This window comes from Narcine bancroftii, chromosome 1, assembly GCF_036971445.1.
Source record: "Narcine bancroftii isolate sNarBan1 chromosome 1, sNarBan1.hap1, whole genome shotgun sequence".
Lineage (NCBI taxonomy): Eukaryota > Metazoa > Chordata > Chondrichthyes > Torpediniformes > Narcinidae > Narcine > Narcine bancroftii.
This window is the reverse complement of record NC_091469.1, coordinates 272929005-272952161: the sequence shown is the minus strand read 5'-3', so window position 1 is coordinate 272952161 and position 23157 is coordinate 272929005. Positions and strand designations below refer to the sequence as shown.

The window sequence follows — 23157 nt, the reverse complement described above, 5'->3', positions numbered from 1 at the left end:
TACCACTCTGCCAAGTTTGGGGCTTAGTGCAAATTTTGACATTTACCCTGAACATCCATATCCAAATCACTAGTTAATATTAAAAATACATGGATCCCTGCAATGAGCCCTGGAGAACACACTGTCTACCATCCTTAATAGAAAGATAACCCTTTATTATAACTCTTTTCTTCTCTTGAGTCACTTTCTTATCCGTGTTGTCATTGACCCCGCTATTCCCTGGGCCTCAGTTGTGTAAACATCTTTTCATTTGGAGCCTTGCCAAGTGATATTGTGCAATGCTATTATTTTATTATTTATTGTTTATTAATATTATTTTATATATTTATTGTTTATTAATATTTCATTTGTTGGTCTTTCCTCATTCACTTTCATCCTCCAACATTTTTCTCTTTCTTCTACTTTTTCTCTCATTCCTAACTCATTCCACCTCTTTGTTTCTAAACATACCTATTTCCATCTCCCTTTCATCTCTTGACCTCTTCACCAAACTCTTCTGTCCATATCTCTAACACTCTCCTTTCCCTCTTGCTCTCATCTATCTCTCCTTCTCCCTGAATTCTGCCCCATCTCTCTCAGGTACTTCATGCTGGTGGTAGCCCTTCAAGTTCAGACCCAGAATCAGAACCACCTTGTGGCTGCTCAGATCTCTGAAAGAATTATTGTGCGGGTAAGCCTAATTCTACCTTGTGCATCTATGGGCAGTTTAGTCTGTACTTTGGCTGTTAACATTTTTGAATTCTATGATGTCAAACCACAGCTGCCTTGTATTACCATTGCTTCCCAAATTATTTGAATGAGTGACTGTGCACATTAAAAGCCTACCATGTCATTGCTTCCACCTTATTTCTATTGTCAATTCTAGAGCTGTTATTAAGTGAACTATTGAGATGTATAAATTATTGTATGTGTCACCTGAGAATGTGTAATGAATTGTAAGATCTTGTCAGCAATATATTCAGATACTGATGACACAGGCGATGGGATTAATGAGAGTGAGTACAATTCTGCGAATAATCCTGTTAGCGAGCCATGTAAAAATGCCAGCTGGATGCCTCTTTCTGCTGATTCCAAGATATCACTAACGTTTGTAGTTCATCCGAGTCTCACGTTTTGTGACTCTAGACAAAGTCTTTCACCTCAAGAAGCTAATGCTGTGTACATCTGGGCATTTTTCCAGAAGGAATTGTTTCATTTCCATGAGAATGAAGTCTCTAGCCGAATTCTCTCAAATTTGGGCATGTTGAAGGCAGTTATGTGAATCACCTATGCTGCTGCCCAGTTAATCTGGTACAATGTTGTTTGGTATCTGTGACAGTCTGGATCTTTCCTGGTCAGTGCCAGACTGATTAGTTTGGTGACATAAAAGGAGATAATTTCCACAATTTTAATGGGATTCCCTTTCTATACACCCACAGAAATTGACAGTGATATGGGCAGTGAACACTTATAGCAAAGACTTAACAGGCTACAAACATCTCCTTTGTTAGTAGTTGCACCTTTCTTATTAATACTGCCTTCTTCATAGTTACCAGGCAGTGCACTGCTCTCATATGTAGCCGGTGTGCATACCTGTCTTTTTTTAAACTGTGCAATATGATTCAGGCATCAGTAATAAAATACAGGCAAGCATAAGTAGTTTACTGCTGGCTCACCCAAATGCTTTTTGAGAAGCACCATAAGGCAGTGGGGCTGGTGGGCAGGGGAAGGAGATGGGATGGACAAGATTTGATGCAGAGTTCAACGTGAAACTTGACAATTATTTCTCTCCCTCTGATGCTGTTCGACCCATCGAGTTCTTCCAGCAGATTGTTTGAAATGCATCTTTGAAAAATATTAGTTAAATTAGAAAGTTGCCAGAACAGGAAGTTAGGAACAATTAATAATGGTTGCAATGGTTGGTACTAACAAGGGGTAGGTAGTGTTAAACTATTATTACAACCGTGTGTTAATAACTGTGTTTCATTTGAGTAATGTGATTAGTACCATCAATGTGTGGGGCTACTGACATTGGGTGGATAGCGATAACAGTTCTAGTCTTGGATTATTATTGACTATATGTAGAGACTATTCACAAATGTCTCTGACTATCTCTGATTCCTCTGTTCTTCATTCACAGAACACGGCACAGGTGAGACATTTTAATGATTAAAACATTCAGGAGACTATTTCAGAGCCTAGGTACAGTGGAGCCCTTTATTATCAGTAACTAAAGAGAACTGTACAGGAAGGAGGTAAGTTTAAAAACTCAGGGACAAAAATAATGCTCAACAGGTGAGAAAAGCAGGCAAATTTCTGTGCACTTATCAGGGAAGATTCATTGGACAATAGAGTGCTTTGCACCAAGGTGGCTTTACTGAACAGCTGAAAACAAAAATGTCCAGTTCAATGATTCAGTGGCAATATCACAATATTAATTTCATGTCCTGGAAAAAAAAGAAAAAAAATGGAAATAGAGGAATGATAATAAACAGGCTCCACTGTATCGGTTAACATTGTACTGAAGGCATTTTGTTGAAGGTTGCTGTGCAGGCCTCAGGGTTCACATTACATTTACCTCTTATCTGGCACCATACTATTTGAAGATTTCTTGCCATGGCTCTTACCCAATGTTCATTTGATAAAATTCAACATCTCCTTAACATCTAGTAATATATATAAATCTGTTAACACCAAGTAGACGTATCAACACTTAATATTAGGATGCTGCATTGACATTGAAATTGGTACATGCATTTCAGAAACGAACAATCCATAGCTTCCAACCAACTGTTTTTCTTCATGTACTGGAGAAAATTAACAGTTTATTACATTTAATAATCTAAATGCCTATATTCATGGCTTTAATATGTTTGTTCCTTCTTATGTCCATCTTTTCTCCCTTTCCTTCACTTCATGCCATTCCCAGCAATTTCTGCCTCTGAGCTCTAAAATCTCTCTCTCACACCGCACACGCGTGCATGCTCACTCACACACATATTCTTCTTAACCTGCTTCTCTAGCCATTTTGGCCATTCTCCATCTCTCCTGCCCTCTGTTTGCTTTCTCCCAGGGTCACAATTTTTTATTGGTCCATCTCTGCACTTGCCCCCTGCCTATGACCCTCTCTTTACTATTTGTTGCCTCCAGTCTTTCATTTTCTAACACTGCTTTCCTTTCTACAGATGCTGCCTGACCTTCTGAGATGTATAAATTTCAGATACTATTTACTTCATGCACCTGACTTTTATTTCACTTTTTCCCTCTCTCCTTTTTTCATTTTCTCTCTCACTCCCTCTAACATCTCTCCAATTTTTCACCCCCTGAGTTTTGTCTTTTTTTCTCTTCCTTTTGTCTCTTTATTTGTCTCATTGCATTTTTCCATATTTTTCACTCTCAATGTTTTCCCTCTATCATTTTTCTGTCTCTGAGATGTACTCCCATTACCTTCTTTACATGACTGGGACAGAACTGTAAATTACACTCACAATCTCTGCAATCAAGGATTTTTCAATGTTTCACAGGAGAGTTACATAGATGCTTCCATAGTCTAATTAATTGTCATAAAGATCCATCTCCAATTCATCTATTTTCATTGTCACTTTTTCTTTGAGGGCTTTAGGGTTAAAATGTGAGACCAGAGCATGCTCTGACGGTGTTTCCTCCTGTAGCTACATTGGATTCACTTTCTCACCTACTTTCCTCCCATGTTTAGGTATGAAGGAGCAGATTCAGTAGCAAGCCTTTTTTGTTTTGACTAAGAGTGATCAGGATTATGAGGGAATCAATCCAGCTCCAGTTCCATGGATTTGTATGTAGTTAAATACTATTGGCCCAGGCAAAAAGAAGATGTAGACAGTTGTCCCCCCACTCCAGTAGGACATGTGATGCATTGACTGAACAATAAACACCAGCTGGCTGTTAGGATTTGGTGACATAATTGGTGTCAGTGACCGCACTAATGGAGAGAGAAATCAGCTGCTAACGCATGAGGGTGTGGGTGTTTGAGAAGGAAATAAAGCCAGGACCAGCTGAGTTGTGATGCCTTCCAAAGTGAATTCCCCTAATGGTTCCAGCTATCCAAGCTCACACATTAAGCAAAACCTAAGCTTGGCTAATCTACCAAAGTACATTTCCATTCATTAATTTATAAGATATGATCTATAAGGAAGAAATTCTATTCCTATGTCTAGATGCATCAGATCACCAAGATCATTGTATATTCAGGAAAATTATGTAGTAGGGATTACAACAGTGAACTTGACATGAATTCCTGTCTATTAATTTAAGTGAATTCTAAATTGGGTGAATTACATTATGGGCTGTATGATTTGCCATGGCAGATTTTTTTTGTGTAATAGCCAGGAAATCCAAATGCAAGTTTTTGGGAGAGGAATGGAAGATATGAGAAAGAGAAGGATAAGGTGGCTAAAAGGGTGTAGTTTCAGGAAGAATTAGATGTTTCGAGTGGAGAGCTGCATCAGTGGTATTGACAGACCATACATTCAAGGAAGTGACCCTCTTGAATCAACACCCATTCAAGAGAATTGATGAGGCAATAACCACCACAAGTGAGTCCTCAGAAAACCCGAAACAATGTATAAATGCTCATATGCATGATTTTCTCTAAAGTCACAGACAAGTTGTGCCTGTTAATGATTACCAGCTGTCGGAGATATGGGAGGGAAATCCTTGCACTCTGACAACAGTGTAAAGTTGATTTGAACCAAGGAGTTTGAACTTGTAGAGGGAATCTCTCTATGTTCATATTTCCTAAACGTGCTCTTTGGGATTGGAAAGGAAATGGAGTTTAAATAAATGTTTGGAAAGAGATCACATGAGATCGTAACATATGGACTTGCTCTCCTCTTCAATAGAGACCTTTCTCCTGTTCTAAATTTTTCTCATTCCACCAGTGCAATTTGCTCTCTCTGTTATGCAGTTTGTTATTTATTGTAATAATCTTTCACATAGTACCAGAGATACAGATCAGTTTTAAACATGCCCTTCAATAATTGTTTTTTTGTTTACTCGCAAGCTTTTTTTTTGCTGTGGTGTGCTCTTTTGGCCTTCCTCTCCTGTACATCCCAAATTTGACACAGTTCCAAACTACTCGTTGTTGGCTATGAAAAAATCACCATTTTTTAAAATCAATCGTTTCTTATTTTTGGACAATGAAATTGGGAAATTCCTTACATTTCCTCTATGTTCCCTTTACTCATACCTGAGGAAAAGGCCAGGCCCACAGTGTTGAGTACCCTTTACTTTCAATGGATGCTGCATGACTTCTCTAGCACTCATATCTATCATCTGCATACTCTCTTGTTTATCTTTCCTTTCCTTTGCAGACCATTGGCTTTAAAACCCAATTTGTTCACACAGAATCCTGGTTTCAAATAATTCTGTCTACATTCCATAATCCTGGGTCACCTCTTGCTGTGTCATTGATCAACAACAATTTAAATCGTCAGCATTAAAGGAAAGCAATTCCACTCCCGATTATCATTATTTTTGGTTTTTTTAACTATGTAATTATGCTTTTCCTTCTTGACTGAATAGAATAAATGAATTTTCAGCCTGTCCATCATCAGTCGTGTGTGTGTGTGTGTGTGTGTGTGTGTGTGTGTGTGTGTGTGTGTGTGTGTGTGTGTGTGTGTGTGTGTGTGTGTGTGTGTGTGTGTGGTAGCAGCAAGTGAAAACACATTCCCTTGACGGTTTTATTTTTAGGTCATAATGTTATCAATGTTAGTCATTAAGGCCATCTCTGCACCCATGGTCAAATACACTTTCCAATTTCCATTTTGAGCACAGGTGAAATCTGTGGCCCCAATGGGGCCATAATTTAATGTTCTAGTTTCTAGAGTATTCTACAAAATATTTTACCATGGAGCTTCAGGAATGTATTGGTGTGCTCAAAATATAGATAATAATTACCACTGTAACAAATGATGGATTTTGTCCAAGCTGTTATGATATATATATAAACTTTATTTTCTTGTTGCCTGCCACATTGACCACCGCCAGTGGGCTGATAACGCCTCAAGCCGTGCATCTTGGCGCCTCACGGTTTGGCGGGCAGCAGCCTCCTTTGAAGAAGACCGCAGAGCCCACCTCACTGACAAAAGGCAAAGGAGGAAAAACCCAACACCCAACCCCAACCAACCAATTTTCCCTTGCAACCGCTGCAATCGTGTCTGCCTGTCCCGCATCGGACTGGTCAGCCACAAACGAGCCTGCAGCTGACGTGGACTTTTTACCCCCTCCATAAATCTTCGTCCGCGAAGCCAAGCCAAAGAAGAAGATTTTCTTATGTGGTGACATGAGTCATATTTTTCCCCAATTCTCTTTGACTTCTTTCCTGTGTGTTAATTTTTTTTGTAAGTAAGGCATTTCCACCATTCCCAAAAATCCTGAAGGCTATCAATCCCTGTGATTTCACACTGTTGCCTGTCTCTTTAAGTTCCTGCAGGCCTTTAAACTCTGCAGTATTACACGATTGTCCACATCCCACAGTGAGCTCCTCAGTCAGAGGTGACTTTGAGGCATTGAGCTTGCTTAAGATATTGAAGTACTGTTGACTGAAAACCCATAGTGTTTGCACATGGGAAAATATTGCCTCTTACTAAGAGGAAGTATGAGGCAAAAGACATAAAAGCCTGTATTTTCTGCTTCCTTGTACTGGAGAAAGTTAAAGCTCTGCCCACTTGAATATGAGATGTGGCTGCATGCCATTCTTAGAAAGTACTATCTCAAACAAAATAATACTCCATTTAAATATGGTTGTGTCATAGAAATCCCAATTTTGGGATGTTATTTCTGAAAGAAATGCAAAATGAAGAGAGGTCCATACTATTAGATGATAGATTTAATAGTTCATTTTGCTTTTTTTTTGCATTTTCCGGGCTTTTGTTTTCCATTTTCTGGGTTTTTTTTTCCTATTTTCCTTTATTCTAATTTCTACCGTCTCATCTAATCTATCCTTGTACAACAACAATTTGTATTTATGAAATACTTTATTAGTGAATTGAAAGCATTTTTTTTTAAATACTTTAAGACAAAGAGGTTCCTTTCTTAATCTCCTTTGAAATGTTCATTAAAAACAACTGACAGATTTTCATTCTTGACCACCTATGATGGAGAGTTTGATTTCAGGAATAGTTGAGAGGTAAGAATTTGTGGAGTGCTCAAGAGTGGTTAAGAACAGGAGATTTCAAAGGGTGGAAAGGTGATACCATGGAGGTTATAAAAATGGATAAGAATGTAAATATTGAACCATTAATTAAGAGCTAAGGTAACAAGCACAGGAATAATTAGTATTTGGGGTTTGGAGTGTATCAGGAGATGGCCAGTGGAATATTGCATTAAATTTACTGAGGGTTGAATTTGAGAGTCTGGCCAGGCCTGAGTTGGAATAATTAAGTCGGGAAATAACAGTTTCAGCTACAGGTAAATTGAGACAGAGTAGAATCAGATTTTACAGAAGTATCAGTAATAACATTTTTGTAATTCAGAGTTTATTTTAGCATCAGGAGTGTCACCAAGGTTATGCACAATCTAGTTCTAAAACAAGCATACTTGTTTTTATTGTCAGTGTAACCTAGATATGTGCACATTTATCTGCCACTTTTGCCTGTACAGCCATAGCAACTGCACAAAATACTCCTGCATGTAAGCTAGGACATTTCTGAAGGATATGATAAGGCTTTATGTAAATGAAAGTCTTTCTTTATAGTTAATATATTAATGCAAGGGCCAACACGATACTACAGGACACTGGCAAGGTTGAAAAGAGTTACATGGAAAGTTAAGCAAATAAGGAAATAGTGATTAGATAAAACAAGTATTAGTTTTTAAAAACTGGTAGGTTTTACTAATAAATGTTTAGATATGCTGAAGCTAGGTAAATGAGTAAATGCCATTCATTGGCTGGGTGAGGAAATTTATTCTCAATTAATTCTTTGGTTTTGCGGAATCTTTTCTAACAGTAAAGTCTGAAAAGTACAAGAACCTCCTCCAGTTGGATTTTTAACCCACTTCTTCATGTTCTTCTCCAGTTAGACAGCTAAGCATAATATTGACCCACCTGTTTATTCCTCATTATTACCATGCTGAACCACCCCTAACCACTTCCTTACATCTCCTCTGCTCTTGAATCCTCTACTCCTCCAAGTGGGATGTCAAAATTGTATAAGGAAGTGGGTAACTGCAAGAAAAACAAATCTTAACAAAGGCAGTTTCATATTGCAAATGAAAAAAAAATCATCTAAGCAGCTTCATATGCAGAGCAAATGCATAGTCTAATTTTTTTTTAATATACAGGGAGGAATCAAGATGTGTTCTTCCTCCTCCTCCACATGTCTGGAGGGCGAGAATAGCAATTTCTCTGTCCTTTCCCCTGAGATATGGATGCTGGGTGGACCAAGGAGACCCAATCAGGTTACATGAGGTTGCAGTGGAGCTAAATAATTACTTGCAATAATAGGATGTTATGACCATACCAAACTGGAGGATGGGAACTACAATGGAAAATTTCTAATATATAATCACTTTAATCTTCCAAATCCTCACCATGTTAAGCACATCAAAGTCCAATTCTGAATAGCCACTGAATTTATGTCACCTAAATTATCCAGTGCAAATTATGAGAAGCTGGAGAAATTTAGCAGGTAATGCAGCGTACATGGAGAGAAATAAAGTGTTGGTGTTTTAGGTCAGGACCCTTTTGTGATACCAAGATGGAAGGGAAAAAGATCAAACATATAAAGGGGTGTGGGAGGAATATCTGACCTGCTCAAGATTCCAGGATCGGCAGTCCTTGTGTTTCTATTGTTTGCCCTAAATTATCCAGTCAGGATTTGTTGTTTTCTCCTCATTATGTGAGGCATTGTCAATAGGCCAAGAACCACTATGCTTCAGATAGCACTTTAACCTGTCTTGCTTTCTATCTATTCTTACAATTTTTAATCCTGATCCAAACCAGAGATTTACTTGTACCAGAATTTTAATTTAATTTTTAATTTAGACATCCAGCACGGTAACAGGGACTTCTGGCCCAAAAGCCTGGGCTCCCCAAATGCACCAATTAACCATACATCTTTGGAGGGTGGAAAGATGCTGGAGCACCTGGAGGAAGCCTACGCAGGTCACGAGGAGAACAAACAAACTCCTGACAAATGGCACCAGATTTGAACCCAGTTTGCTGGTGCTGTAATTGCATTGCACTAACCGTTACACTAGCCGTACTGCCCTTCGTGCAGGGGGCAGTGCCAGAGTTCATTGCATTTGTCAGTAACTCTGCTTCTTTGCGACTAAATAAGCACCATTTACTTTTTTTAAAGTTGCATGTTTGCTGGGTGATAATAGTTTGTACAGGTGTAGGCTGATTGGTTGACATGATAGATGTTAAAGATAAAATTGATCTCTCTAAGCAAAATACTCATCTTTTTGGTTTATTTATTAACAGATCCCCTGACATGTTTTCCTTTCGCATTCTATGTATGCAATAGAAGAATCCAGATTTTTTAAAAATCCTGATTGCAGTTTGTGGGATTGATATCTTTGCAGTTCACAAGCTCCGTAACCATGCCAATAAACCTTTCCAGAGGGTTTCACATCATAAAGATGGAGAAATATAGTTTTAAGAGAAGCTCTGGAGAGCTTTCTGCCACATGTAAAGGTTTTATAGGAACAGAGGAGTAAATTGCTGGTCAATCTGGGTGGGTTTGAGGGGATTGATAGAACTTTACAGCAGTTCCTTCCTTTTTGTTGCAAGAGAAACCACTCAAGGAATTGCAAACTGTAAATAATTATATCAGGTGTACTTCACTCAAACTTGGATCAGTTGGTCTGTTTTGCTAACTTCCACCTCTACATCTATCTAATTTTGTGTGTCTGTTTGTGCATTATTCTACATTGAATCAATTTACTCACATACATATAGAGCTTGAACAAAAAGCCTTCAGAAGAATGTTTATCCTGCATCTTTGAACATGACCCAACCTCAAAATTGCTGACTACCAGCCTATAACTGACATATTGGGCATCCTGAAAAGACTGTGATCATTTTGACCGAGCAGTACCGAACTCTGCAGCTGCTTTGAGAGATGTAATGGATTCAGGAAAGGGCATTTGGAAAAAAAACTTTTTGCGTTTTTTTTAAATGCTGCCAGGCCACTTCAAAGCAAAGCATTGCATTGTTTCCCTGTGTTATTTGACTCCAGCTCAATATTCATTTTTTTTTAAAGATAGTAAAACTTTGGCAAACACATTTTCATGAAGATGGTAATTGGTAAAAGTAGAAAAGGAGAAGCAGGAGTGACTGGGTGGCTCGGTGAACTCCTCTCCTCTCAATGATCTGAGGGAGTACTGGGCTTTTTTCTGACTTTCCTAATGATGTAGAAATGTCATCTAACTCTATTGTGTTCCCTTTTGTATGGATATCAGTGATATGACTGGTCTATGCTGCTTCCCAGACTGAGCCTGTAGCCAACACCAGTCTGGGAGATGCTAGATTTATGTCTTCAGCAAAGTGCGCCGTGAGATTTTGTTACCATCCGCATTACTTCAGCACAGTCAATGAATGGCAATGTAAACTTGGAAATTGCTCATATAAATACCTGCAATCCAGAGCTCAATGGACCAGAATCCAGGGAATACTCCACAGGAACAGAGCCAAATGGTTTTATTTCTCATTATGAAGATAATAAATTAGTATTAAATTCTTCTCATTTTCTTGGCCGTATTGAAAGAGTGGATTACATGCTGATTAACTTCCCACTCCTGCTTTTCAATTTATGAAAGCTTTCCAACTTCTATAGCTCCAGGACCAAAAGCCTTTCACAAGATGTGTCTAAAAACAACCACGAGCTTCTGTGTTGATCCTGCTAAGTGTGCTCTCACAGACACTCAGTACAAACTCTTTACAACAGAAAATAAATCATCTATTTTAAATGTTGGCAACTGCACAATGGAATGGGATTTTATTGCTGGAGAAGTTGTGTATTTACCCTGGGTTCATTGTCTTGTTGTGGGCAAGTGTCTGCTCTTTGCCAATGATGTGTAGATGGATGAGCTTCTAGATGGATAAAGCCCACCGAGAGGCTTGCCTGCCATGACCTTATCACTGCAGGAATGAGAAGTTCTATCTCCTTCTTCCCCACCAGAAAGAGCTGACTTTTGTCTGATTATGATTCCATAGGCATTGACTTTCCTCTGGCACTCTCCAGCATTGCCTCTGATCCAAGAAAGTGAACACAACAGGATCCTTTACTGCAGGGGAGCTCTGAACCATGTCTATCTCTTTATTCAACTCATCCATTCCATGTCCCTTTTCCAAACTGATCTCTGCTGATAATTAGGAGCAGGATAGTTGGTTCATTTTTACTGAGGCCTGAATAATTGTTGCATTATATTTCTTCCTACAATGAAGTTAAACACTGAATGAGGATCAAACCTGAAATAGTGATTTTAAATAATCCTCCATGATCAGTTGAGTCTAGAAGTGGTTCATTTCAAATTATCCATCTAAATGGAGGCACTGAAATGTAAAGATACATTAAAATAAATAATATAAATATAAATTGATATTTGACAAGAAAATTCTTGAAGTTGCTTAGAGGTTAGCTTGTAAACTTTGCATTCCCTGCAGGCATCAAACCCTGGACAGTTTGAGAGTGACACAGATGTTCTATGGCAACGCGGTCAACTTCCTGACACTGTCTTTCACCATGGTCGAGTTGGGATTAACACAGACCGACCTGATGAAGCACTGGTTATCCATGGGAATGTGAAAGTCATGGGCTCATTAATACACCCATCAGATGCTCGGGCAAAGGAGAACATCCAGGAGGTGAGTGGAGGGTGTAAGTCATATATAAAAGTTTCTGGAAATGGTTATTAAAGGTTTAACTTCTCTGATGGATGCTGAAGTAAAGGAAACCCCTTTGAAACACCCCTCAGATTTTCATGAGTCTCTCTTTCCCTATCCCTCAGTCTCCTTTCCTCCAGCTCCCCCAACCCCCCCTCTCCATTCTGCTATCCCCTCCACATATCACCTCTCATCTTTTTTCTCATGCCCTCTCACCCATATCTACTGTTGACCTCCTGCTTGTATCAAGTCAGGTCATGTTTATTGTCATCTGATTGCACAAGTACAATCAAACAAAACAGCATTCTCCAGTCCTCCGTGCAAAACGTGCAGACACACAACCAGACATAACTCGCATGCAGACATACAATATATAGGCAGGACAAGAATTCAGATATGCAATAAATAAATATTGTTTTGTGAATATGAGAGTCTTAGATGGTTAGCATGAACAGTTCCTTTGGTTGTTCAGCATTAACGCTGTCCTTGGGAAGAAGCTGTTTCTCAGCCTGATACTCCTGCATCTATTTCCTGACTGGAACAGCTGTGGGCCTGTGCTCCACTTTCTGGCCTTCCTGCCACAATTTTATTCAGGGACCTGCCTGGTTTTTGCTCATACTTTGATGAATGGCCCGATACATTGGTTGTGTTTCTTTGCTAAATAAAGAACGCTGCATTACCTGCTGAGTTTCTCTAGCACTCTTTTGCGCATTAAACTACAATCACAGCATCTGCAGACGTTCTTGATTAACTTGTAGTGAGGTCGCTATGGCTACAGCTAGGTTATAGCTCTCAGTTATAGCCATAAGGCTGTAGCTCGACTCTGCAGAAAAAAGACGCACACGCCAGTAGAGTGTATTTGACACTGAGCTTATTCAATGGCAGCTTGGCCTTTTATAGTCAGCTCGGCCGCATCACCACCGGGGCTTGGCTTGAGTGGGCAGGCTGCCAATCGGTTACCTCAAATGCCTGCGATCCACCAGCAGTGATTGGCCAGTTTCACCGCTCTGCCAGCAGTCTGGAAATGGGCATTTCAGCCCACATGATGTTTTGCCGGACACCGCTTTTGGCCATTTCCTGTGTAGACCCGAGGCTCAGGCCACTACAAACTTAGATTTTTGTGAGACTGCTTTCCATTAATCTCCACCTCCTCCATCTACTCCACTGCCCATCTTGGACTGTTGTGACACCTTAATGTCTTTAAACAATTTTTTTGATCCCTCCCCACATTTAAATGTTAACAAACATTTCTTTAAATTTTCTCTCAACTTCTATTTGGTATCTAGCTTCAGGACATCAATATGTCCCGTGATCACAGTGTCTATCTCAGCATGAATTCTGTGAACCCCTGAGGAACTGTTCATCACATCAAATATGCTGTACAAATAACATACATCTTGGTTGAATTGTTAAATGAAAATCTTTTTTTTTAAGTTAGAAAGTTTGCATATGTAAACTACAATATTTTTATGAAACAAAACTATAAATGCTTAAAGGGAAATTAAAAAGCAATCTTCCAGTGGTAAATCCAGCAGGAAATAGTGACGAGGATCTCACAATATTGGGAGGAGTTCAATTGTATAGATGCATTTCAGATAAGGCGATATGAGCCAATGAAGGAAAAGAATTAAAGAATGATACTGATAAATGCAGAAAGCTTGAATGGAAAATAATTGTTGGCTTGGGCTGTTTGAGGGAGGGCCTTGCTCTTCTATTAAATGCTATGAAGCTTGTCTAGTATTGGTCTAATTTACACTGTCCATTCAGCAATGGAGTACCTACTTTCTCAGTATAGTTTGCTTGAAAATATTCCACAGACTATTGGCAGACTTGTGTAATCATTGAGGTCCACTGATAATGTCAGAGTGGGACCATCCAGTCCATTCTTCCATCAGTTCAAGGAAAGGTGTTTGCAAAGATTCTGAAATGGGAAATAGAGTAAAATATTGGAATTTTTTTTAAAGTCTGTTTCGTATGGGGAAACACAGATCAGAAAGCATCTTGGAGAAAGGTTGCCTTTTACCCTGATGAAATTGTTAGCACTTTCCTTTTCATTCCTGATCCAGATCAAGCTCTCCTTACCCTTCCTCTAAAAATGCTTTGGAAAGCACCAAGTTGGATCATGTTTGGATGATTCAAACTAATTGAATAGTTGATATCCATAGTGATGTAGAATATGCTACCTGAAAGGTAGGTGGAAACAGATTTAATGGTAACTTCCAAAAAGAATTAGATATATACAGTATTTGAAAAGGAAAAAAGTTCCAAAGCGACAGAAAAGAGCAATAGAATTAATTACGTAAACCCCCTGTTATCTAGAATTCCCCATTATCTGAAATTCAAGTAACCAGCATCCTCAAGCAACTGGCAAAAAAATTATAAAAAATAAATAGGTAAAAGAGTACGAATGTAGACAATTTGTACTCATTCCCCAGGTTAGTTCGTCCATCCATGCAACATGCAGTCTCAAGCAACTAGAAAATTCACTTACCCGGCATCTACGTGTCCCCATAGGTGCTGAATTCCAGGGTTTTTTTTTACAGTACCTAGCTTTTTTTTAAAGAGGCTGATGCTGGCACAACGGGCTGTACAATTCTACTGGTACAAAAACATGCTTTGCCCTTTAACTATCAGAGAGCTGTTAACCAAGTCTCCAACATTTGTATCTAATTTTTCATATGGGGTTGAGCAGGGGAAATAGGCTTTATTTGCTACTTATAATTAAAGCAGAGGAGGAATGAGATTTGGATGGAGGACTCAGAAGAAACCTTCTAACATCACATCCCAAATCTTGATTCGATTGAACCACCTCCAAATTCACATTAAAGCCTCATTCTACCCCAAAGTGGAAGTAAATCTCTCTTCTTTCATGCTGTCAGGTAAAATTCTGATCAAATGGTAGGGCAGTGAGGAGTGCAGTAGAACAACGGGATCTGGGAATACAGGTACATAATTCCCTGAAAGTAGCATCACAGGTGGATAGGGTTGTAAAGAGAGTTTTTGGCATATTGGCCTTCATAAATCAAAGGTTTGAGTATAGGAGTTGGGATGTTATGTTAAAGTTGTATAAATACTTACCTGGCAGGGGAGGATTGGTGATCAAGATGGCCGATCTCCCAGATGAGGCTATCCCATTGCACTTCGGGTGTGCTGACACCTGCAATGTCCCCAAATGCAGGATACTCAACTGCAAAATTTTTTGCTCTCCCCTAAAAAAAAGTTGTAGAAGGCATTGGTTAGACTAAATTTGGACTATTGTGTGCAGTTTTGGTCACTTAACTACAGGAAAGATGTCAATAAGATAGAAAGAATGCAAAGAGAAGATTTACTAGGATGCTGCCTGGACATCAGGAACTGAGTTACTGGGAAAGGTTGAACAGGTTAGGACTGTGGTGATATGTAATTGCACCACTAAGTCACCAGGGTCATCCCGGTGACCTTGTATATAAAAGCAGTCCAGAGCTACAGTCTAGTCTTCCAGGTTCGTCTTGCAGAGAGACATATTAGTTCATATTAGTTTGTTAAAGCTGTCTTATACTCACACTGCTGGTGTGGTTATTGTCAGTACAAGGATTTTATTCCCTGGAGTGTAGAAGTATAAGGGGAGATTTGATAGAGGCATTTAAAATTATGAGGGGGATAAACAGTAAATGTAGATAGGCTTTTTCCACTGAGGGTGGGTGGGATGCAAACCAGATGACATGGGTTAAGAGTGAAAGGGGAAAAGTTTAGGAGAAACATGAGGGGAATTTGTCTACACAGAGAGTGGCGGGGGTGTGGAACAAGCTGCCAGCTGAAGTGGTGAATGCAGGCTCAATTTTGACATTTAAGAAGAATTTTGATGGGAGAGATATGGAGGGCTCCAGACTGGGTGCAGGTCAGTGGGACTAGGCAACAAAAAAATGGTTCGGCATAACTAGAAGGGCTGAGAGGCCTGTTTCTGTGCTGTAATGTTCTATGGTTCTACAATCCTGAAGCGCTCTCTCAACACCATTGTGTTGTTCTTCATCACATGCACTCAAGGAGTTGAAGAACAAGGTCTACCTTCACCTTCCCAGGGCAATGTGTTGCTCTAGGAGCATAAAATAACGTACCATCAACATTTATGAAGGTAAATAAAAACTTAATGCTTCAGGTATGATTTTACACTTAAAATATGAATATGTCTTCCTTTTACAGAGAGTGTAGTTTTTATTTCTGTCATTCTTTAATCTGGTTGGATTTAAACATTGTTCCCAGAAGCAAAACACCAGTTGGTGTACATCCCACTACACTGTCCATTTCTAATGAATGCATTTTCTATGCTATTGGATGGCCAGAGATGCAGCTTTGTTTTGAATAATTTCATGCAGCTGCATCTTATTTGGTGGAATTTATTTTCAACTTGTTTTTTGACCATTGTAGGTGGACACCACAGAACAACTGAGGAGGATCACACAGATGCGACTGGTCCAATATCAGTACAAACCAGAGTTTGCTGCCACAGCTGGCCTTGAGAGTGCATCTGAGACAGGTACGTACATTCCAAGTGGTTAGAAGGTGGATGGGAAATAGTTCCTATGCAGGTCCCATGGGTTTCTCATCAAGATGGAATTCCATGCTTCATTGTGTCCATGTGCAAGTCAAGTCATCTCTAGCCTTCACACTTATTCCTAGTTTTGATGCAAGCAACATTTCTATGCCAGGAATGATTGAAAACTCTGAAGGGTAACAGGGGATTCCTCAGAGAGCTCAGTGAGGTGGCATAAAGTTTCAATCCTCAGGCTTGTCTGATTCAAAACATAACCCAAGCTAAATTCAGTATCTTAATGAGAAGCTTGAGAAATGGGGTATTAGATATGTGTGGGAATGCACAATCCTTGAACCTGATGTATTTAACACTGGCTAGTCACTTTCAAACTCCAGTCTCTCAGACTGCCTCAATCCACTACAATTTGCTTCGCTCGCAATGTCCACGGCAGATACCATCTCCCTGGCTCTGCACATTAACCTGGAACATCTGGATAAAAAGAACACCTATGTCCACTTCCTATTTATTGACTACAGTTCTGCCTTCAACAAGGTAGTCCCACACAACTCATCCCAAAACTCTGAGACAGAGCTATCAGCACCCTTCCCTATAACCATATTCTTGACTTCCTGTCTTGCAGACCATAATCAGTGAATATTAGGGACAACAACTTCTCCATTATAACCCTGAACACCAGTGCTTCACAAGGCTGTGTACTCAACCCCTTACATTTATGATTGTCAGGCCAAACACTGCTCCAACTCCATCTCCATGTTTGCAGATGAAACCACTGTCATAGGCTGACTCTCAAACAATGTCAAAGTGGTATATAGGAAGAAGATTGGGAGTCTGGTGATGTGGTATCAGGATAACAATGTCTACCTCAAACATCAGAAAATAATGGAGCTGGTCATTGACCTCAGGAAATGGAGGGGAGCTGAAGTGGAAGTTATAAAGACCTTCAAGTTCTTGGGAGTAAATATCACCAATAACCTGTCGTGATCAAGCCATGTCAATAATACAATTCTACTTTCTCAGAAGCCGGAGAAAATTCATCATGTTCCCAAGATCTCGTACAAACTTTTCACAGAATCATAGAAAATATCCTATCTGGATACATCACAGCTTGGTATTGGAACTGCTTTGCACAAAATCACAAGAAACTGCACAGTTGTGAACATACTTCAGCGATCACCAAAACCAACCTCCTCGCCATCAACTCCACCTGTACTTTTTCCTGCCTCAGGAAATTTGCTAACATGTTAATGGACCCATCCCTCCAGGTCTTGATCTCTTTTCCCCCTTCTATCAGGCTGAAGATACATGTGCCTGAAAGCACAACACTCTAGATTCAAGGAGTTTCTTTCCTGCTTGTATCTGACTTTTGAATGGTTCTTTCACTGAGAAACAATGATGCTTTGCATTTTTATAACTGTATTTTGCTCTATACTCCACACCAACCATTCCTAAAGGGGGCATTTGGCCCCCAAGGGGGCCACAGCACATTTAAGGGGGGGGGCCTTGGACTGAAATCCTTAAAAAAGGGAGCCAAAGGGGCATAGAAACTGAACGGATTAAACATTTTTTTGGGGGAAAAGGGAGGACTTTGCTGCTAGGCTATGCTATATATTTGCCAAGCTATGCGAGATTTTTTTCCAAGGTTGGAGGCATTGGGAGACAGCCCTAGAATGACCTAGATAAATGCTGAAAATTAACAATATTTTCATGGTATTTCTTGCTTCGACATGATTGAGTTTGACCGACATGGAACCAACTTTGGCTGTGAATTGTCTTCCACGTAGTTTTCCTCTTTTGTTCTCTCGCCTTCAATTCCAGGAAGTAAGCTTGCAGGCAGAAAGGCTTTGCTCCATATTTCTCGCGTCTGCTGCAAGCACTCTCACATTGCTTCAAGTATTCATAATGGGTAGTGAATGTATGTCTCCTGCTAGCTTTTATTGAAGAAGGTATGTATTGTTCTTAATTTTCCATAAAAATTTAAGCCAATTTTTGAGTTGACCCTTGTAAGAAGTGCTTTCATTTAGTAATAGTTCATTTTTGTTACTTTCAGAAATAATTTTACCCATGAAGCCTTCGGCAAAAAAGAAGTGTCGGCAGTATTTGTCCAAATACATATTGTATGATATTGTAACATCTCCACAAAACCCTTCACTGCCCATGCATTTGAATACTTTTTCCAAATGAAAGCTTAAGACCAAGCAAGCTGAAGCAACATTGAGAGGCCGTACATAAAGAGAAGAAAGATAAACCCTTGGATTACTTCAAAACCTTTCGTGATTATTTCAAGAGAACGCCAACGCTCAAACAGATGACTACTGAAACATCACAGAAATTAGAAAAGGGTCTTCTTGCATCATCAAGAGAAATGAATTGACTGTTAAGTGGAAATGCTCATAACATTGATGAGTCACTTATTTTGCATTCAGTGCATAATATCTAATATCATGAACTTAAATGCTAAAGAAACTATTCAGGCAATTCCTTTAAGTAATTCCAGTTTCTAGAAGAATTGGAAAAACAATTAGTCATTTCATTACAATCCAAGCAATCTTTGCAATTATGCGATGCCACTCTTCAAGGGAACGATGCTCTTTTCGTGGCTTATGCCAGATTCTAGAATGGAAATGAGTTTATAGAAAAGATGTTGCTTCCCAGAATACACAGGGGCTGACTATTTAGAAGTTAAGAATTAAATAAATGAGAACAGTGTTCCATTTGAGAACACAATTGCCTGAGCAACTGATAGTGCCGCTTCAGTGGTCGGAGGATACAGAGGGTTCATCCGCACACTTGAAAAATAGTATACCTTCAGTCTTTTTGTTCATTGAGTTATTCATAGGGTCCATTTTGTGGCTTAATTGGTTCGCCTTCAATTGTCATAAAAATATAAACTTTATTAAATCACATCCCCTTCAAGGCATCTATTCTGGCAGTTGTGTGAAGAAAGTGATGAACATTTCCAGACGCTGCAGCAGCATACTGAGGTGAGGTGGCTGTTCCAACGAAATTGTCTTGGTGGTTTTGATGCCCTCTGGGACACGATTGCTTCCTTTCTGCCTCATGGAGAAAAACTCATTGATGCAAATGCAGTCATATTTTATCTGGCAGTTATCTTTGACAAACTATTGAGTCAGACCTTGCAGAGTAAACATAATAACCTCATTGATAATAAAGAAGCCATTTTTTTCTGTACTTATAAAGATCAAAGCCTATTGGAGTAATAATCAGACGTCAGGAATTTTTACAATTTCCAAATCTGAACACAAACGCAGAAGCACTGAAGGACATTGTCTATGTGAAACATCTAAAGGAAGTGCACGCAGGTCTGCAGGAAAGATTTAATGACCTGCTGAACCTCAATATCCCATATTGGATGTTAGATCCATTTGAGGAATGGCCTACCGATGTTGACGCAGAAACTCAAGAGGGGTCGATTGACCTTCAGAGTGATATCATTGTACGCCACAAAGTTCAATCAATTTAAAAAAGATTTTTGGGTTAAGAATGATCTGCTAAATAATTTTCCAAAAGTATGGGAAAAGGCTAAAATATTTTTCATTGCCTTTCCCTCAACATACTTTGTAGAATGTGGATTTAGCAAGGCAGTTTCTTGGCAAAATCCAGAAAAAGAGAGGATCCACAACAAGAGGTGACCTTCGATTCTCACTATCCATTTTGAAGCCTGACATCAAAAAACTTACCCAGGTGCATCAAGCTCAAGGATCTCTCTAAAATGTTCATTTTATAAGGATTTTTTTTTAAGTTCTTTTATTAAGTTTTCACATCCTCAAGTTTATGCTTAAGGTTTGCTAATGTCTCATTGGGTTCAAGAATCTTTTTATAATTTTTTGTAATATGTATGTTCATGTTTTCTTCTTTCCCACACTTCATTAAGAATAATTTTCTATTTGTCTGTTGTTCTGGAACCACAAACCACGGTTGTTACGCTCCGAGTCAAAGCCTTGTTTTCTTTTCACATAATTGTGACGTCAATACTCGTTATGTTTTTATGTAGTTGGGAGGAGAGAAGTACAGAAGAAACTAACTAAACTTGACTCCTTCATATTGAAGGAAGCCGATAAACTTTGAGCAGTCTTAGAGGGGCAGAGCCAAAAACAGGTTGAAAATGGCTGCTCTACACTACTTGACTTGTTGTAACATGACTTCCAATTCCCTATACTGTTGTTTATCACATTACCTGCTGTGTTAATTGACTTGCCTGGATAGCAGATATAACAAAGCTTTTCACTGCATCTTGGTACATATGACAATAAACAATTCAATTCAAACACCAGCAGAAATCCTAATTTCACCCATTAAACCCCTATTCGAGATACAAAATGCATTTAATTTGCTCATAGGAATTAAACAAGAAAATCTACAGATGCTGGGGTCAAGTGCAATGCATCAACATGTTGGAGAAGCTCTACAGGTCACACATCTGGAAGTAAAGGGTAACTTGAGTTTCTCCAGCAGATTGGTGTGTTGCATTAAATATGCTCATGCTTACTTTCTTTTCCTGCTGCTCGATTTGTTCCATTGACCATGCAATTTCCCATTAGGTGTCATCGCTCAAGAAGTGAAGGAAATTTTACCTGAGGCAGTGAAAGAGTCAGGGGATGTGGTGTGTGCTAATGGAGAGACCATTGAGAACTTCCTGGTGGTTAATAAGGTAGGGATCGCCCTCTATTGGCTAGAGTGGAAATAATCTTTTCATCTCACCACCTGCAATACAATGCGACCAATTAATGATGCATAGCAATGCTGAAAAGGCATTGAGAAGATGCATTTCTACTTTTACTGTAGGTAATTTGTTCTAGATTTGCACCAAAGCTGTTTCTGGAATTGACAATCCCTGATGCAATAGAAACCTCACCTGTGAAATGTTGCAGGTGGGTGGGATTGTACAGTACTGTGATTCTCATGGTTTTATTTAACTATTTTATGTGCAAAGCTTATTGCAGAATGTTTCCTTAGGAGATTTTACAGATCAATGCAAAATATTTGACAATGTTCTTGTATATCAGAGGCTGAGGTCTCGCGCAGAGCTCAGAAGTGCTGGAGAAACTCAACAGGTCCTGCAGCATCCATAAGAAGTATAAGCCAATAAACCTTTCAGGCCTGAGCCCTCTGTCAGGAATTATACTTGTAACAAACCTGTGCTCAAAGTGTTTAATTTTCCACTCACTCCTTTGTTCTCTCTCTCTCTCAATTTCTGCCCCTGCAGGAACGGATTTTCATGGAGAATGTGGGAGCTGTCAAGGAGCTCTGCAAACTTACTGACAACCTTGAAACGCGGATTAATGAACTGGAGACATGGAGTCGGAAACTGGCCAAGTTAAAGCGGCTAGACAGCATGAAGTCCACTGTCAGTGGGGGGACACTAAGGTACAAGAACACAGTCAGACCATTGCAAGACATAGGGCATTGTGGCTGCATCAGCCAAACTACAGAGTATTATTGAGTGGTCTGCTTCATCAAGTCGTGTGCCCTGCAGCACAGAAATACTAAAGACATTGGAGGTCAGATGACAGCTCATCCATCCTCTAGACTTTGACCGAATCTCAGGACATTTCTGGATTGTTCATAGATAAATGAATGAGTACACAATGATAATATCTCCCCTCATGGCAGGCTGATCCAGAAGGTAAAGGTACCTGGGATCCAAGGTGAATTGGTAGTTTGAATACTTGACTCCTTCTGTTTACTGGAGTATACTAAATAGAGGATAGTGGTGCAAGGATGTTATTCTGGCTGGAGGCCCATGACCAGTGGTGTTCTGCAAGGAAGTAAAAAAAAACACAGCGCTGGAGAAATCAGCAGATTTAACAGTGTCCTTTTTATAACAAAGGTAAAAATACAAACCAACATTAGAGAGAGGCGTCGTCACAAAGTCAGGAGGTGGAGAAGGGAGGGAGGGGACAGCAGCAAGCAAGTGGAGGGATAGCTGGGTGAATAGAGATGGAAGAGGGAAGGGGGGGAGAGGAGAGCAGGTTAACTGAAACCAGAAAAGTCGATGTTAATGCCATCTGGCTGGAGAGTGCCCAGACGGAAAATCAGAATCAGGATTTATAGTCATGAGCAAGTTATGAAATTCGGTGTTTTGTGGCAACATCATAGAGCAAGCATGCATATTATAACCATTTTATGACATTACTATTAAAATAATAATATTAATAGTGAACGAAAAGTAAAGCAGTGTCTTTGTTTCATTGATTATTCAAGAATCTGATGGCAAGGGGGAAGAAGCTGTCCTTGTGCCACTGAGTGCTTGTCTTTAGGCTCCTGTACCCTTTTCCCAGTGGTAGCAGAGTGAAGAGGGCATGGCCTGGGTGGTGGGGATCTTTGAGGATAGTGGCTGCTTTTTTAAGACACCACCTCTTGTAGATGTCCTCGACAGAGTGAAATCTGGTACCTGTGATGTCGCAGGCTGAGTTAACAATTCTAGAGTTTATTCTTGTCCTGAGAGTTGGCACATCTATACCAGGCAGTGATGCAACCAGCCAGAGTGCTCTCCATAGTACACCTGTAGAAGTTTATGAGAGTCTTTGGTGACATACTGAATCTCTTCAAACACCTCACAAATATAGCCGCTGGCAAGCCTTTTTTGTGAATGCATGAATGTGGAGGCTCCAGGACAGATCCTCAGAGATGTAGACACCCAGGAATTTGAAGTTATTGACCCTCTCTACTGCTGACTTCTTGATGAGGACTGGGTCGTGTTCTCCTGACCTCCTCCTGAAGTCCACAATCATCTCCTTGGTTTTGCTGACGTTAAGCACAA

The 23157-nt window shown here is 39.6% G+C and overlaps 1 protein-coding gene and 1 pseudogene across 7 annotated transcripts in view; both read left to right on the top strand.

Moving 5' to 3' along the window:
• Window positions 1-23157, top strand: part of myrf (myelin regulatory factor) — a 269264-nt gene that overhangs the window by 216074 nt on the left and 30033 nt on the right. For all 7 annotated transcript variants that reach the window (XM_069899350.1, XM_069899342.1, XM_069899366.1 and 4 more), the window contains exons 12-16: window positions 580-670; window positions 11627-11827; window positions 16250-16358; window positions 20936-21045; window positions 21601-21761. In XM_069899350.1, the coding sequence (XP_069755451.1) occupies window positions 580-670; window positions 11627-11827; window positions 16250-16358; window positions 20936-21045; window positions 21601-21761 (672 nt within the window). The remainder of the gene's footprint in view (window positions 1-579; window positions 671-11626; window positions 11828-16249; window positions 16359-20935; window positions 21046-21600; window positions 21762-23157) is intronic.
• On the top strand, window positions 14916-15050 carry LOC138752047 (U1 spliceosomal RNA; annotated as a pseudogene).